We start from the raw sequence: 17,175 nt of genomic DNA, 5'->3' as shown, positions 1-17,175 counted from the left end.
TGGTGGATAGGTATCTGTGTAGATGGAGGCCACCTTCACACTTTATACTTCCAGGCAACAGCTGGCCTTTGTGGGGGTTATCTCTACTAAAAGGTTGAAATGCATATTCAAATATGGGGACGGAGCTTTTCTGCAAATTGTGGAGACACTATTGGGCAACTGTTTCATGCGAACAATGCACAAATATAGGACCAATGTGGATATTGTTACAATGGTAATGGCCTGGGGTCTAGAATTGGGTGAGGAGGATGTCAATGAGTGGGTTTTGAATGAATGTGTGGAGGTCGACTAGTTATGTGGGTTGAAATCAATTCTGGAGTGGGCTTTACTTGGGGTGGGGTTTGATGTTGGCAAGGGTTTGGAAATTGATGCCGAGAACGAGGTTCGTGAGCTAGTCCCTTTCATGAGATGGGCGTTTGGTGGAACAAAGATGAGAGGAGAGAAGAGGTTGTGATAGGGTGGAACTCTCTAAAGAATTATTTGAGGAAGTAAGAAGGGGAAAGACGAGTGGCGAGGGAAAATCCAAATACGATGCAAGAGGCAAAGTCGACAAAGAAAAGGAAGGATTTGGATGGGGTGAAGGCAAGGCAAGGGCGAAAGAGGAAGGTGCTAGATGGAGCGAAGACATTTGCAGCTGGTTCGTATAGGACAAAGTGATGCCGCAAGGTGCTATGTGGTTAATGGGCAAAAGCTATCTTTTTGGGGTTTTGTATTGTCAATTATGGGTAAATCATGGCCTGGCTGGTTCGGTTTTTTGTGTGGCCAGCAGACAATATTTTTGTATGTATATATCTAGGTAAACAAGCCCTAAGCGTTTGTAATGTCGCAAATTTTGTTTGTGTAGGGGTTTCGGAAAGGTTGCAAGTTGGGTAGGGTTTTCTGATGAAAAAATCAAACCTTTTATTTCTGTTATGTACTCTTTCTATATATTAATAAAATAATGCTTATTATCGACTGAAAAAAAAATGATCAACATATAGCTTAATCCACTTTGCTAAGAGGAATAGACTTACCTCTAGGAGAGAGGGCAAGTTTGTTATACACAATGTCTTAGAACTCAATGATCATAAGACACCCAAGCATCCACCATAGTAGCATGCCATACCTCAAATCATCCCCAAAATCCTTATCACTAGAACTATTGGACTTGACATGATCAAGCTTCTCCAAACCAATATCAACCAGCCTTATCTATGTAGCATCATCGTCGACTTTTGCTAGTTCTTCTAGCTCTAAGTCCCATCGAGATATTGGACTCTCCTTGTGTGTAAATGTGTTCCAATCAATTAGAAGCAAGGCACTGCGTACAACCACAAGTTTATTTTCCCTCCTAGAGGTAAGCATGTTCCTCTTAATGGAGTGGATGAAGTAATAAGTAGATCAATTCCTCTAAGTAGAAAAAGAACTAGTAACCCGAGATAGCAAGTAAATGGTTAGAGAGGTAGTCAAAGAAGTATGTCCATGCATAGTCCACCTAAAAATTAGGTCCTTCTATACCATAATCTCCCTATCTTGGCCTCTTCAAAATATCCCCTAAGAGTCGCAAATTTTGTCCACTCAACAGGAATGATGTTGGCCTCTTTAATATCATACATCTTTTGAATGGCCTTCATGAGTGTTGCCTTCACTTGAACTTTATACACCTTTTGAATAGCCTTCATGAGTGTTATCTTCACCTCAACATCCTGTATAGGTGTAATTCTATGAGTCCTTTGCATGTACCACTTTGAGTTCAATGCATAGAAGTGAGTGTTGAGCTTCTCCCATCTATATGAAGGATTGGTTGGATATGTAAGTTGTAGAATTGCAATGTGTGGTCCTGTTGCACAATAGTTTGGTCAAGCATTGTATCAATGCGCTCATACAACTCTCCAAGGCTAGGTGCATTGGCATCCTCATATCTAATCATTCTAAATATTGGAGTAAAGATGTAGATAATATTTTTTGCATCACCCAAAAACATCATTCTTCCATCCTTCACCCATTCCTTGCTTTGTCTTGGACTCAAGCCACTGATTCCCTTCTACTATCATATCCATTAGTTGTAATGCCTCTTGTAACTCAAGCATCCTCTCTAAGAGAAAGAAATATGATGCATGTTTAGTCTACATTTTCAAGAATTCCTTCTTGGAGAAGGTCTTGAAGACTGCATGTGATGTGTGGTGATTACAAATAAATATTTGCACATCTCTACCATCACTAACAATTGTTTTAATCCAACCAATTTTCCCTATGTCCTTGAGTGCTTTATTCATGGCATGCACACAAGGAGCCCAATTATGTTTATAGACTACCTCAATTAACTTCCTTGCAACTTTGTACACATGAGCCCCATCAATCACTACTTGCACCACATTTTGTTGTTCAACCTCCTTTATAGCATCTTTAAGGATTCGGGATTGAAAATCAACATCCTTGCAATGCCTTAAACAATCAGCAGCCCTAAAGAAATAAGGGCACTCTATACATGTAACCATGATATTGATGAGTGGATGATGCCTAATGTTCGTCCAGCCATCCATGACTATGCTACATCTACTTGTGACCTAGGATTCCTTCATTGTATCCAATAAAATATTAATCTTGGAATAGTTCTTAACCAAGCTTGTTGTCCTCAATTTAATCTCTGTTGGTGGCACATATGATGGTCTTGCCCTTATGACATGGAATGAAATGTCATTGGCAAAGAAGAATTTTCCAATGGCATCATCTATCTCATTCTTCAAAAGCACACTAAATAAATCTACTAGTAGGTTTGGAGCATCAGTAGTCACCCTATGATTCTTCATAGACATGTTGCCCCTAAACCAAAAGAAAATGGAATATGTGCATATGGCCTTTGCAAAGTAGAGAAACAAAACTTTGATGAACTCTCCCCCTTAGTGGCAAAGAAGCAAATGTAGGTGCACCTTCTTCACTACCATCCCATAATTTAGTTATTTCAGCCCTATATTTGAGGTTTTATGTAAACTTTTCACATACTTGTTAACCTTTGTGTTGGATATGACGGAGGAGGGCATTAACTCTGGTAATGTTTCCATAAAGTTCAAGTCTACAAAAGTGGCACTTCCATAACTTGGTGCGCCTAGATGCCCTAGGCTTTGTTTGTAACTTGGTTGCAAATTGTTTTAAAGAGACTTAAGATTGAAGGGACCTGTTGTGACGTTTTCACACATCGCCCCATTGTAAATGGGGACCCATGTTTTTTTTTTGCTTTTTAGGGTTTGTTTTCTAGGTCTTTTAGGGTTTTGTTAGTTAGCCTTTGCATTTTGAGTGTTGCCCAGGGGATCACATGGATAGCAAGTCCGGCTTGAGTGATGTCTTGATCCTGAAATTTGGCTAAGTCTGGAATGTCCTGATCCTGAAATTTGACTAAGTCTGGAAACTGAAAAACCTCAAAAAACTAGATTTTGCAATATAACTCCTGGAGGTCTGAAACCACTCTCAAACATCCTGAAAGTATATATGGAATATAACTTAAAGTATAATGTCACTTATACTTAAATGTTATATTCCATAAAAATTATCCTGATAGAGAGTTCGAAAAGTCAAATTTCGCTCCTATCCTTCACTGAGGATCCAGAGCGAATTTCGCTCCTGTCCCTCTCAGGAGGACCAAGGCGAAGCGCTCCTGTCCCTCAGGTAGGGACCAGGGCGATAATACTTATTTGAGCCATTCCTGACCGTGTTTGGACGAATTGAGACATCAAAAGCATGGTGAAGGACGAAATGAGCATGATAGAGCATCCAGACTTGATCAAAAACAATGAAATGATGAGGTTTTTGCCTAGAAGGTCAAATTCGCTCCTGTCCCTCACTGAAGGACCAGAGCGATTTTCTTTAGATACACAATTTTAGACCTTTTTTGGACATTAACTTTTATTCATAGCATTAAGTAAGATGATATCTTCCTTAGCCAAGATATTTTTTGATGAAAATTGTAACGATTTGGCCTAGAGAGCAAATTTCGCTCCTGTCCCTCAGTGAAGGACCGGAGCTTAAAATCAAATATTATTTTGTCCTTGCAGGATTTTAATGACTTGACGATTTGAAGAGGTCCAAGGAGATGTGTTTTATCAAATGAATATAACTTGAAATGCCGTTATGAAGGAGAATGAACCAAAATGCAAAAATCGCTCCTGTCCCTCAATCAGGGACCAGGGCGAAGTCTATTGTAGCTCCCGTCCCTCTCCCAGGGACCAGAGCGAAATTCTTCATAAGGCACGTTCTGGGCAAAGATCAAGCAAGTCTTAAGTTCGAAGGCAAGAAAGGAGGTGAGTTGAACCCGTTGAAGACAAATTGAAGATTATGAAACATCAACAAGGGATCCAAATGCCCAAGTTCGCTCCTGTCCCTCAGATAGGGACCAGAGCGAAATTTTCATGAGAGCCTAGATTTTGAAAGTTGATCATGTTTTAAGTGTCCAAGGGGATCAAAAGGACTTCATTTTACACGATGAAAGTAATGGCAAGTTTTTAAAAGCAAGCATGGGCCCAGGACATTCAAGTTCGCTCCTGTCCCTCACCCAGGGACCAGGGCGATAATCCTCCAAACATCAAATACGCCTTGTAGAAGTCAAGTGAAACAAGCGTTGAATGGAGAAACAATGTTATTGCTTGCAATATAAAGAAGATTGGTGATTAAAGAAGCGAGATCAAGGAGAGAAACACCAAGATCGCTCCTGTCCCTCACCAAGGGACCAGGGCGATATTTGCTAAATCACTAGTTATCCTTTGAAGATCACGTCAAAGCAAAGTTGCACAAAGTTTAAAACATCATTTGGAAGGCGATACAAAGGAAGAGAACGTTAAAATGTTACCAATTTGAGCTTGAAATGGAGAAAACATCAAGATCGCTCCTGTCCCTCTCCAAGGGACCAGGGCGATGATCCTCTAAACATCAAATATGCCTCGTAGAAGTCAAATGAAACAAGCGTGGAGTGGAGAAATGATGTCATTATTCGCCTTATGATGAAGATTGGAGATCGAAGATGCAAAATCAAGGAGGAAGCATGAAGATCGCTCCTGTCCCTCTCCAAGGGACCAGGGCGATATCACATCTAAAGGGCATTCGTTTGCAAAAACAAGTCAATCAAGCTCGAAATCCCTAGCAAAAATGCCAAATTCAACGTAAGAATGGAGACTTTGAACGTCAAAATTGCAAGAATCATGACCAAAGGTGATGGATCGCTCCTGTCCCTCAGTCAGGGACCAGGGCGATGAGGTTTGTATTTTTTTTTATCTTCAAAATTTGGCGCTCAAACAAATATTTTTGAATTTATTTAGATGCTAAAAAATCGATAACTTGGAAAATTCAATTAAATTAGCATTTAAATATTGCGCTTGATATTTATTAATTATTTTTGCCTTTGTAAAAAAATCGAATTTGATAATTTAAATAATAAAGGCATTTAATAATTAATTATTAATTAATTAAAAAATTAAATAGAGCGCTTGGTATTTATTTGTTTTATGAAGGTCGGCCCTTGTTATTTATTTAAAAAATCATTTAAATTGTCTTATTTTATAAAAGTCGGCCTAAGTGAATTGGTGGTGTAAGCGCTTATAAAGGGTGGTGAAGATTGTTATTTTCACATTACCATTTTATCATTCAAGTGCGATTTGAGGAAGACAAAGGAGTAGTGCGAATTGTGTGTTAGAGGTACGAATTTCATTTCAAGCAAAGGAAGGCGCTAATATCATCGAAGGAGTGCGAACTTAGTTTCCACTTGAGCGAACTTGCCAAGGACGTTGAAGATCACGTCAAGGACATATCAAAGGTGGCAAAGTTCCTAATTTGAACAAGAGATCACGTTGAAGCCATCTAATATCAATTTTGCCTGGGCGAATTTTCTTCATTTTGCATTCTAGAGTTAGCTCTCAAGAGAGGTATGGCGATATGGATTTATTGTTTTGATTTTGAACGTTGATCGTCATAGCTTAAATTTTGAATTTTGAATTTTGAATTCCAATAGCTCAATCGTTTTTTAGGAAATAATAACTCAAGGATTTATTATGAAGTTTCCTAAAAATTAATCTAATCTATGTTATATATTGCAAAATCATGTTGCTAATTATGAAATGTTGTGTAGGCATCGAATGGAGATCTCATCAAGAAAAATCAAGCCGGATCAAGGACGGTCTTCGTCGGGACGATCAAGCCAGGACAAGGGTGACCTCTTTCAATCCAGCGTTCCAAGGCGAGGTACATCATCATCCTGCACATCAAGGACACATGGAGTTAGAGCAAGGGCTCGTTGAAGAAGAAAATAGTTCCGGATGAATTAATTAAAGCAAGCTTCTCAACAACATCAAGTTGAATATCTACCAAGTTACAAGTGTCAGATGAGGTGGCATCCTAGTCATCACGTCTCCAATCAGTGAGGTCCATCTCAGCATGTCCAGATTCAATGTACTTAACTCATGGAAGGTGGCACAAACTCCGATGTACCTACCCCAGCTATCCATTGGTGGAATTTTCTAGAGAGGACATGTGTCCAAGCAATACAATTTTATCATTGGTCAAGCATTAAATGTTATGTGATGGTTGTAACAAACCCTAATTAGGGTTTTCATTGTAAAATATTGGCCATTGATCTCGAATTGATCTAAGCCATCGAATTGTATTGTGGGCACTATATAAGCCTTGGCATTTCATTTGTAAAGGCTAATTAGAAATAATTAGAGAGAGTTGTAAATAATAGAAAGCAGTTAGTAGATAGAGAGTAGTTAGAAATTGATAGAATAGTAATTAGAGTAGAATAGGAGGACAAGGCAAGAAATTGTTGCCATTGATTGTAAACAAACTCCATTTTCATTGAAGTAATGGTGAAGTGTGTCGTTTCTTGCAATTTGCATGGTTTCTTGTTGAGTCTTCAATCCTAGATGGTAGATGATTAGATGAATGGAGGAAATGCGATTGATTAATGGTGGAATTCGTATATCCATACTACTAGCAGTTTGTTGATTGCAGACTTGCCTTGTGTAGTCAACTGGAATCATTCAGCTTAAGCTCAATTTCAATTTGTCGCTTCTTCATTGATATGCATCAACTTGATGGTGTCTATGCCTGCGGTGATGATTTGAACATCATAAAGCTTCCCTTAGAAGATCGCACTAGCCTTGTGGAGATGGTCCATTGATGTCAAAACAAGACCTAGTTAGAGTTTCATCAAAAATCAAATCATTGCTCCTACATTCTTAGTATTAGAATTAGAACCTCTCTTCGCCCTCATCCTTTTTCCATTTTTTCAAATCTAAGCCAGTAAGAGCCTGTGTTCCAGCAAAGCAGATCGGAAGTTCAATCATCAGATGTAAGTCCCCTTGTGATTCCAGCAAATCACATCATACCACTGGAGTTTATCCACACGTAGAGACCCTACTAACCAGAACATTGGAGTCATCCTAACTGATCCTTCATGCGAATCTTCAGCAGTTAGAGACTTTATTCAAGAGAGGATAAGATGCCTTTAGGTATTTTATTCTGTGTATGATGGTGTACAAAATACACGTCAACAGGACCCTTAGCATATTTTTGCAGCATTTTGGAAGAGCATCCAATATTCGCACTCCCAATGGAACTAAAGGCTTCACCTCTATCTGCTTCTTTTTGTTTTTCTTACTTCTGGTCACATAAAATGCAGAAGCAAAAGATACACAAAACAAATCCTTGTTTTTAAATTTTGTCAAACAAGCATTTCACTTTTGTTTTTCTTACTTCAAGTCACACAAAGCATAAGGTAAAGGATACACAAAAGTTAAAATCCTAATTTAAAAAAAAATTGAACATTTAACAAATGAAATATTGTTGTTATAAAATTGAAAATTTGAAAATTTGATCATTATTCATTTGTGAAACTAAAATAATAAATTTAAATCAAAACATGCATAAAGGTAAATTGTAAACCTCTTAAGTTAATCACTAATTTTGTCAAGTAAAATTAGTAATGACTAATTAGTTACTAAATTGAACAATGAAAAAAAAGTCATGAAGGAAGCCTACATTGAGGCTTGAATAATGCTTTGAATCCTTTCATTCAATAGTTTATTGGCATCAATCTTCCTCTTGCTCTTCCTCTCACTATTCCTCAATCCTAATGTTAGTTTTTATATTTTAATTCGTTTTTATTTTTTACATCATATTAAGGAGTTGAGACTCAATTCACATCAGACAAAATCATTTCGAGACGGCTTTTGAAGGTGCAAGAAACATCAATGATCAAGGTCATTATCAACCTTTAGAGTGTATCAAGGCAACCAAATTCATAGAGGACCCAAAAGATATGAATTTCAGCTTCTTTTGGTTTGTTTAAGTTATTTTTAGATATTTTTAACTTATCTATAATTTAGATATTTAAATATTGCTTTTCATATTTTAATAGCTCGCCTCTGTCCTCGAAAATCGATGAACCACTGGTTCAAAATCACCTAGGACCCACTGGACATGCATCATGTATTAAATCTATGGATATGGGGAAGCAAGTTAAAAGGTGTACGCATTCTATTCCAAGCAGCCCCATTTCTGTCTCATTGAGCCCAAAGGGGTTTTTCAGCTATCGTTCATCACTTGAGAAAAAAATTGGCAATAGTTTTCATGAAACTTTTGATTAGGTAAAGCCCATACAAGAACATCATGATCCACGTAACAGTTTATTTCTTTAATTAAAACCAGCTTATAGATATTTCAAAATTCAGTTAAACTTTGAACTAGACCATCCTCTAATTTACATTTAATTTGTTTAATGAAAATTACAGACAAAAAAATGTCTATTGTGTGGTGATGTAGTGGTATTTGGGTGTGTTCTGGAGTACATAGAACGAGGTTCAATTAACACCCAGTATAAGGCAAATGAACTCCTCATTAACAGGTGTCATGATAATGTGGTGGAAAGTGTAGGCACACTTAGCATGCTAAAATAATCATCCTTGGTATCATGCTATGTTTAAGCTAGGACCAAGTGATGTTCCTAAGTACCCCTAAAAACAATTGACAAGATAATCAATTGCAAGCAGATAGTATAAGTTCACTATCAAAGTCAACGATTTGATTTGACGATTGTATTTAAAGCTAGTTAGCCAGATCATGCCTTAATTCAAGCTTACATTGTCTTTTGTTAATAGCTCACTTGAGACTTGAAACAGGCCATGCTCTAATTTATATTTCATTTTTCTAATGAAAAAAATGAACAAAATGGTATTGCAAAGATAGGGAATAAGACCATTATCAACGTCGCCTTTTTTAATTTTCCAATTGATATTAAAGCAAAGCTACCAGACCATGTCCTAATCTAAAGTTACATTTTCTTGTGCAAAATTATGATAGATGTGGAGAGAATGAACTGATCTAAGCCAATTTCAATTGTGTATAATTATTTTAAGCTAGAGAGGATAAACTTAGATAAAAACATTGACATTTAAAATTAAAATATTGGCAGTACATGGGGGAAGCATGAAATCAGGATCAATTTAAATTTGTCTCTTGTACTTATGATACGATACCACACATTTATGGAATGATTTGTTTTATAGCTTTCAACCAGATTATGCCCCAATTTAAAACCTGTTCCACCTTGTGAAGAAGCCGGAAAAGTGCAACAAAGCCTGAGATGTAGGCCAGATGTAATTTCCTATTTAAACAAAAGCCAGGGCTAATATTAATCCTAACGACTCTTGCTTATAGAAAGATGAATTCCAAAGGTTTATGCAAACCTGTTTCACAGACTTTTGTCTCATTCAACTCTGATTTGTCTGATGAAAAACTTATGGCAAAGGCACGACAAAGACCACCATTTATGTCAATTTTAAATTTTCCAATTGCAATAAGCACATTTCAAAAATTGTCCACTTTAAAAAATTGAACCATACAACGGCTTATATTAAACTTAGTTTTCTAGCACAATTACTATCAAGGGCATTGAAGAAGGGTGAAATTAAGGAAAACTTAGACATTTTCTTTAAATTGGACTACGAATCAAATATTTCCGGACATTTAATTGAAGACTTTAAACTGTTCCAGCATGTACATTTAAATTAAATTGTCATACAAAAAATCTTCCGATATAAAATTCGGAAAGTGACAATTTACACTAATTTTCAAATTGCCTTATTCAATTAAAAGCTCGTGCAGGATGTATGTTTCCAGAATGATTTGCGTTAAAACTGTAAAATAGGCAACCCTAAATCTTTAATTAAGGCAAGGGAAGCATTGAAATCCAAAGTCTTCTGACTCAAACTTTGAACTGAACCATGTCCTGCTTGAATTATTTCACATTAAATCATCTTCTTGAAAATTTTAGCCTGGACTGTGCCTGATTTTGACCTTTCTGATAAGCTAGGGAATCATAAATTTCCAAACCCATCCACTTAAAACTTTGAACTAGAATATACCCTGATTTAAACATTTCCACTTAAAAAACCTAAAGAGCTTAGGGAAGCAGAACAAAGCCTAGGGAAAGTGCAAGGAAGAAGACCGTAATCATCAAATATAAGAGCCAAAAAAAAAAAAAGACTTTCTGACAAGGCTTTCTGAATTTCAAATTTTCAATCAAAATGGACATGAAACAAGCCAGGCACTTCATACCTTGAGCCGAAACGTCCATGCAGCAAAAATTCATCAGGTTTTTCCAGAAGCATTTATAAATTAATTTTGGAAGTGCTGATACAATAAATAATTTTGTTTCTCAAAATAAGAAATAACCTAGGTTTTGGCGTCTACATACCTGTTTGACAACCTTTTGCCTCAATTCGTCGGTCAGGGTTTTCGAAGTAGAGGCGACCGTGGGCTCGGTCTCGTGCTGCTGCTCAACCAACTGCACCGACGGCGACGTCGTAAGGTCGACAAACGCAGGCCTGTGTGTGTGAATACTCGTTTGAACAACAGGTCCTGGTGTCTGCACCCTAGGAATAAACTCAGGAGCTTGCGCATTGAGCTTACTGAACGACAAGTTTTTCTCAAGACCAACCGACGACGATGACGACACCTCTGCTGCGTTAGGGCTCAAATTTTCCAAGCTCTTCGACAGTAAATCGTCTTCCTCTTTTAGGGTTTCGCCTGAAAGATTTTCTCCATGGATTTCAACAGGAGCAAAGCTTACTTCGCCCGATTGTTGTGCCGATATAACTTCGATTGATTCGGCCATGGACGGTGTAGACAACAGCAAACCCTCGTCGGTTGCCTCGGAGATGCCCGCTGGGCAGCCGCTGCATGAAATTAGGCGTGTGCGGGAGGAATTGAGCCCGGGGGCTACGGAAACAACAGTGGAGTGCTAATAAGGCTCTGCTTGAAGAAAGGCGCAGCTGGTGGTCACATGGGGCTGAAGATTAAGGGCTCCGGCGCGTCAAGACGTGTCAACTGTGTTTTTTTGTATTTTGTTTGATTTGTCAAAATCTATTTTCAGTGTGCTATGGCGCCATCCAATTGTTTTCCGGATGAAAAAAAACTTGATGGTGAAGTTCGTTAAATCGGATGAAAATGACACGATGTAGGTACACAATATTTTTTTATTATTATTTTTGCAGGTCGCCTTCCCGCACCCACATCGTCGACACCCCACTATTCATGTTTTATATTAGTAAAAACAAAATATTCCGATAACAACAAACATAAAACTGCCCATGCTAAACTGCCATCGTGCACCGAAATTACTTGCACTCTAAGGAGGTGTAAGGGTTATGTCGATAGGAAACAATAACTTATAATGGTAGATGGTTATTTTAATATGTGATTTGTGTACAAAATAGTTTATTTTAAAAGATAAATAATCAAAGTATTTATATACAATCTTGGTTGAGACATAAAAAAAACTATCAATTTTATACATTTGGATTGTGAAGATGACTTTTTTCCATGTTTGATATGAATGAGTTTGAGGTTAGCTTTGTTTTGTTCTACACAGTGAAACAAGTAGTTGGTGTTTTTTAAGGAGGAATGCATGCATGGTTTAATATAGATGGTTTAAAAGTATATAAATGTGGAAGTTTGCGAAGCAAAGAAAGGAAGCATTAAGCATTTGATGTAGCAATTTCAGAATAGCAAGTAATAGGTTTTTTTTTTTTTTTTTTTATAGAATATAAAATTGAAATTGCATACCTTTTACTCATTACAATGAGAGTTGTAGTCAAGACTCCTCCTTTTTCTTGATAATTGTGTATGGATTATTCTTCATTCTTGAATATCGATCAAAAGAGAATGGTAGTTCTATACGGAGGTCCTTTATTGATTTAACCCTTGATATAGCTGTAAAAGTTAACCCTTGTCTTTCTGTTTTACCTATATCAACTGTTGCTTTTGGTAATGTTAATCCTTGGGATTTATGTATGGAAATTGCCCAAGCCATGGATAGTGGAATTTGTCTATGATTACCTAGGGATATTGGTGTTATAGGTATACTTTTTGGGTCATCTTGGTTCCAAGGTGGGCCATTGTAATTATCAAACCTGACAACTACATACAAAGGTAAATCGGGTGGCTTAGAACCAATTGTGTATACAATATCTAGCACCTCTCCAAGTGATCCATTGACAAGGCCTAATTATACCCATAGGTTTGTTGTTAACATTGTTCGTTGGCCTCTACATAGCAGGAGTTCATGGGGAAGTTGGTTAGCATCATTATCGGCATTTGGTTTTATGTGCGTTTTGTTTGCAACACTAAGTGCAACAGGAAGATTTAGTAGTTTAACCATTTTTTTGTTGTGCATTGTAACTAAATCATTAGTGGAGCAAAGGTGCATTTCTTTGTCAATTTTTTTTTGTTCATCAATACATAGTAGTTTGTTTGTGCAGTTCATTAGTAATTCCCAATCTTGTTCAATTGGTTGTGCATCATGCATGTTTTTTAGTATTCGATGGAAGTCAATTTGATCTTGAGAATCACCTTATTAACGAAATATTGTTTGAAGTGTCACAATTGTAGTGAATTGCTCCCATAAAAACTTGGCATTCGAATGTGATGCATAGATAGGCTTGTCTATAGCATGTGGTAGTTATGCTAGGTTACCAACAAGTATGATTGATGTCCCACCAAAGCACAAGTTTTGTTGGTGGGGGAAAGCTTCATGCAATCTGTTATCTATTTTCAATAGTAGCTTTGGTCCTATGAACCTCATCTCATCAATAAGGAGGTATTTTATGTGTCTCATATGTTCTTGAAATATTAATAGTGATTGGCCCCTTAGTGGTTGAATTTATTTTATTGGAATCTTAAGGACAGAATGTATAGTTGAGGCATGTATGTTGAATGCGGCAACTCCTGTAGGAGCAACAACAAGGAGCGGGTTATAATGTTTTGATGCTAAACTCAAAAGTGCATGTCTAATGCAACATATTAGGTAGGATTTGAAAGTCCCTGATGTTTCTTGTATGATCATGTGCAAGGGTTGGTTGAAGGATTTTTCATTATAATGTTCTTGAATAATGGTAAGTGCAAGTTCTTGTTTGGATGATAGTGGATATGGCGAATCATTGAATTGTAACGCGGTTTCTTCATCTTGTTCACACATCCTGTTTATGCTTATGAAATGTTCAGCAGTGTCATGTAAATGTGGGGGAATAGAACATTCATTCCATTTGTTCATATTGTCAAAGTCACGTCTACCAAGCATTTCAAGGACATTTTAATTTCCAACAGTACAAAGCCCCATTTGTGATAGCAACTCCCATTCATTCATATGTACAGTGGTTTCTAGATTTATCTCATTGTCAGTGTCCTCATCTTGTTCATGGTTTTCCTCTATATCAACTATGTGATCGACATGCCACACAAAATATTTATTTACATTCGTTTGCTTCCAATTTGCAACAATGTCATCTTTGGTGAGACCCATTTCCATTGAAATGTTACGAAAATGCTTGTATAGATGTAGGTCACTCCGACAAAAAAATTTAAACTGTTCAGAATCCTCGTTTGGAATAGCATAAAATTGAGGAAAGGCATTGACAATTGTATTTTCTTTCCTTTTTTTCCATTTGCATCCTTTGCGAGTAGCAGAAAATGAAAATGATCCAGCAGAATCAATCAATGTTGTTGTTTCCATCTCAAGAGGGCGTTGTATGTAGGAGTGTAGATAGTTCAATTGTAATGCAATTTCATTTTGGTTTCTTTTGATTCGATGGAATAGTTTTCTTCCAACAGTTAGTGTCATAAATGAGCAATTGCAAACAACAAGCAATAGTTTTTGAAGCATATGCAACATCTCTTGTGCACTTATATCACGATCTGCAATGATTTCAGCTATAAATTTGTGATATGCTACTATTGCTTGTTCCTTAATTGCTTGTTTTTTACAAATTCGTGTTAACATATCAATACAAGACTCTGATTTTCTTTCTGCTTTGGATGCATATTTCGTAATATATTTAAGAACAAGTGATTTTGATACAACTAGTTGGCAATCCATATTAGCTCTCCATATTGAAATCATTTATGGGCAATGTATATTCAACCTATCATCATTTCATGCAGGGATATATGTTTTTTTTCTTGATTCATCACATGACAGGGAACAGCTATCACATTCGGTCCAAGGAGCTTTGTAACGACACTTTGTAAGGTGACCTCGCTTGCATAGGCATGTTGCCTCAGTACATTTTGTGTGCCTTTGAACACGGTTGATCAAGTCTTCATAGTCAACAAGTGTATTTCTAGAGAAGATCTCACTTGTATTTAGCAAACAAGGATCTTCTTCTGAAGATTGGTGCCTTGTGTTGTTTCTATCTAATGATGCACAAGGTTTGGATGCACTAACATATTTGTCAAAGAATGATTTAGCTATTTCTACAGCAACAGGGTTGTCCCAGTCGAGTTTGTCCATGTCTAGTGAATTGTCAAGCCAAATGAATTCATGTATATGTGCAAATCCTCGATGTTGCTATTCATATCTATACCAATATATTTTTTTGTACATAGGAGTTTCTCTATTACTTCTTCATGAAAGATTGTGAACTGTTGATGCAAACATAGGGATGTTTTATGAGGGATATTGATAATGTTGTTTGTGCAATCTTTGTTAGTTTACGGTTTGGTCGACATGTCATTCACAAATAGTCATTGTAAATCTGGCCATTTTGTATTTGCAGAACTTAATGTGAAGAAGAGAGCAGGGGATCCTATTTGGTTGATCATATTTGACAACTCACCATGACACTTGTTCCAATATGAGCGGGTCCCTCTTAAGGAAGAACCAAAATGCATCAATTCTTCGGCTAGCTGAGTATTGGGCATTTGTTGTAAGTGCAGGTGAAGACTATCGATGGTGTTTGGTATGGAATCATCTACATTTTCTTAGAAAAAAATAGAGGAAAGTCCTTGGTTGTGATGTCTCGTCATTAGATTGAATACAAAATATTGAAATCTTGGATGGCATCCAAATCTATTATCATGAAACCTCATCAAGTGCAGCACATATTCATGCATCTGAACTTCTCTATAGTGTGGTTGCAATTGCAATGCAATACCATTTGGGAAGAGTGTGGGAAAAACCATGTCTAGAAGGCCCTCAGTATTGTATTTATTTATTGGTGAAGGTTCAAGTTGTGGCTAGTGAATAAGGCTATCATGTTCATCTGTAATTTGCAAGGTATCGTTGATGATTTCTAGTTCAGGACAACTATTTGGTAATTTAGCCATAAATGATGTTGAGTAAGTTATTTCATTTTAGCAACCATATATTTAGTGTTTGTTGCTTCCATTTGTTCATGTTCAAAACCAATGGTATGAAGCATGTTTGAAATGTCTATATTTGTATTTGGTAGTTGTGCTAGAGAGTCAACGTCTATTTGAACATCTTTGTAGTATGGGTCATATTAGATCTTATATTGTAGTGCAGCCCACATGCATGCTCTACTTACATTTCAATCATAATGGTCCCCTTGTGCACACAGTCTACGAACTATAAGGACATCTAAGTTCGTAATTCTATGTGGGAGTTATTTTTCTATTGTTTTGATATCTTGTGGGAAACTAATTGTATGACCACTATATTTGTATTGTCCTCCATGAGCATGACTTACTTGAACCATTGGACTTACTCGTGCTATGAGCATCTCTTTGACTTGGGTTAGATTTTTTAACTCATCTAGTTGTTTGCCTGGGTCTAAATTATTAGATGTCGAGAATTGATGTCTACCTTTCTCATGGAAACATCTAGTACAAATTGGGCCATTGTTTATTGCATTTGTATGTATTCCAAGGTAGCATTCACAACATATTGTGCATGTTTGCAAGTCTGATAATGTGTATTCTATTGCGAAATCTTGTTGAGGCTATTATGAAGTCATTGTTTGGTTGTGGTTTGGGATGATTTGTTGTCTTTTTTTCTTTGTGTTTCATATGACGACGAATACTTATTTCTTCTTTATGGCGAGCATAGTACTCTTGACTTCTTTTACGAGTTTGTAAATTTTGTTTTTCAATTTTAGAGGATCTAGTTTGAGAATTTTGAGGGGCACAGTTCATCATCTGCAAATGAAATTGTAAGTGTCATTATCAGTGGTAAGAAAAAAACTAATATGTACAATTACAAATCATTAATCTAAATGAAAAAAAAAAGTGTTAATTATATGCATCATGTAGTAACAAAAAATAATTTGATGAAAGGTAGTAGACACATTATTTTCATGAAATCCACTTAAGTTGTAATATAAATAAATGTGACATTGTCTTGACACATATTATAACAAAAAATATAGAAATTTAATATATAGATATTTTTTGAATTATTTTTGTACATATCATAAGAAATGAAGCTTGATCTTGGTACTATTATTGTGCATATCATTGATTTTGGCCAACAAGGAGTTGTTCTCTGCAACAAAATCTATCTTCTCAACTTTGGTGATTGTTGTTTTCATTCGACCTTGAACACCAGTTGAATCATTTTCAAATGAGATAGTGAAGATAAATTACTCGAATAAAGCTTGCTTAATTATAGCCTCAGCATTGATCTCCGCTTCTCGGTTGAATTGTAGCATACGTAAATCCATTGTATAAATTCCAAGGAGGTAGGTGATTGCTTCTTCAAAAGCAATAGCCCATAGTGTGTATGTATGATCTGCTAGCTTTAGTTGAAGTGTATATCTATAAATGCAATTTACGAATGTAGCCTTGCACTTAGAACAACTCCATGTCTTATCATCATTTTGCACAACTCTTTTTTTACATTGTTTACCATCTATCTCA

The 17,175-nt window shown here is 36.5% G+C and overlaps 2 protein-coding genes across 2 annotated transcripts in view; both read right to left on the bottom strand.

Annotated features, from left to right (window-relative positions):
- LOC131044984 (la-related protein 6A) overlaps positions 1-11,464 on the bottom strand; it is a 48,292-nt gene extending 36,828 nt beyond the window's left edge. Inside the window, exon 1 of the mRNA XM_057978485.2 lies at positions 10,718-11,464. Within this exon, the coding sequence (XP_057834468.1) occupies positions 10,718-11,137 (420 nt within the window). The 5' untranslated portion in view covers positions 11,138-11,464. The remainder of the gene's footprint in view (positions 1-10,717) is intronic.
- A 2,148-nt stretch (positions 11,465-13,612) lies between these two features.
- On the bottom strand, positions 13,613-14,395 carry LOC131857945 (uncharacterized). The gene has a single exon (XM_059210740.1). The coding sequence runs from the start codon at positions 14,393-14,395 to the stop codon at positions 13,613-13,615; it is 783 nt and encodes a 260-aa protein (XP_059066723.1).
- Positions 14,396-17,175: the final 2,780 nt, after the last annotated feature.

Source organism: Cryptomeria japonica, chromosome 1, assembly GCF_030272615.1.
Source record: "Cryptomeria japonica chromosome 1, Sugi_1.0, whole genome shotgun sequence".
Classification (NCBI taxonomy): domain Eukaryota; kingdom Viridiplantae; phylum Streptophyta; class Pinopsida; order Cupressales; family Cupressaceae; genus Cryptomeria; species Cryptomeria japonica.
This window is presented reverse-complemented; position numbering and strand designations above follow the sequence as displayed.

Bases quoted from the DNA above. Each gene is read 5' to 3' on its own strand.
- LOC131857945 (XM_059210740.1), bottom strand. From the start codon at position 14,395: ATGGATTGCCAACTAGTTGTATCAAAATCACTTGTTCTTAAATATATT.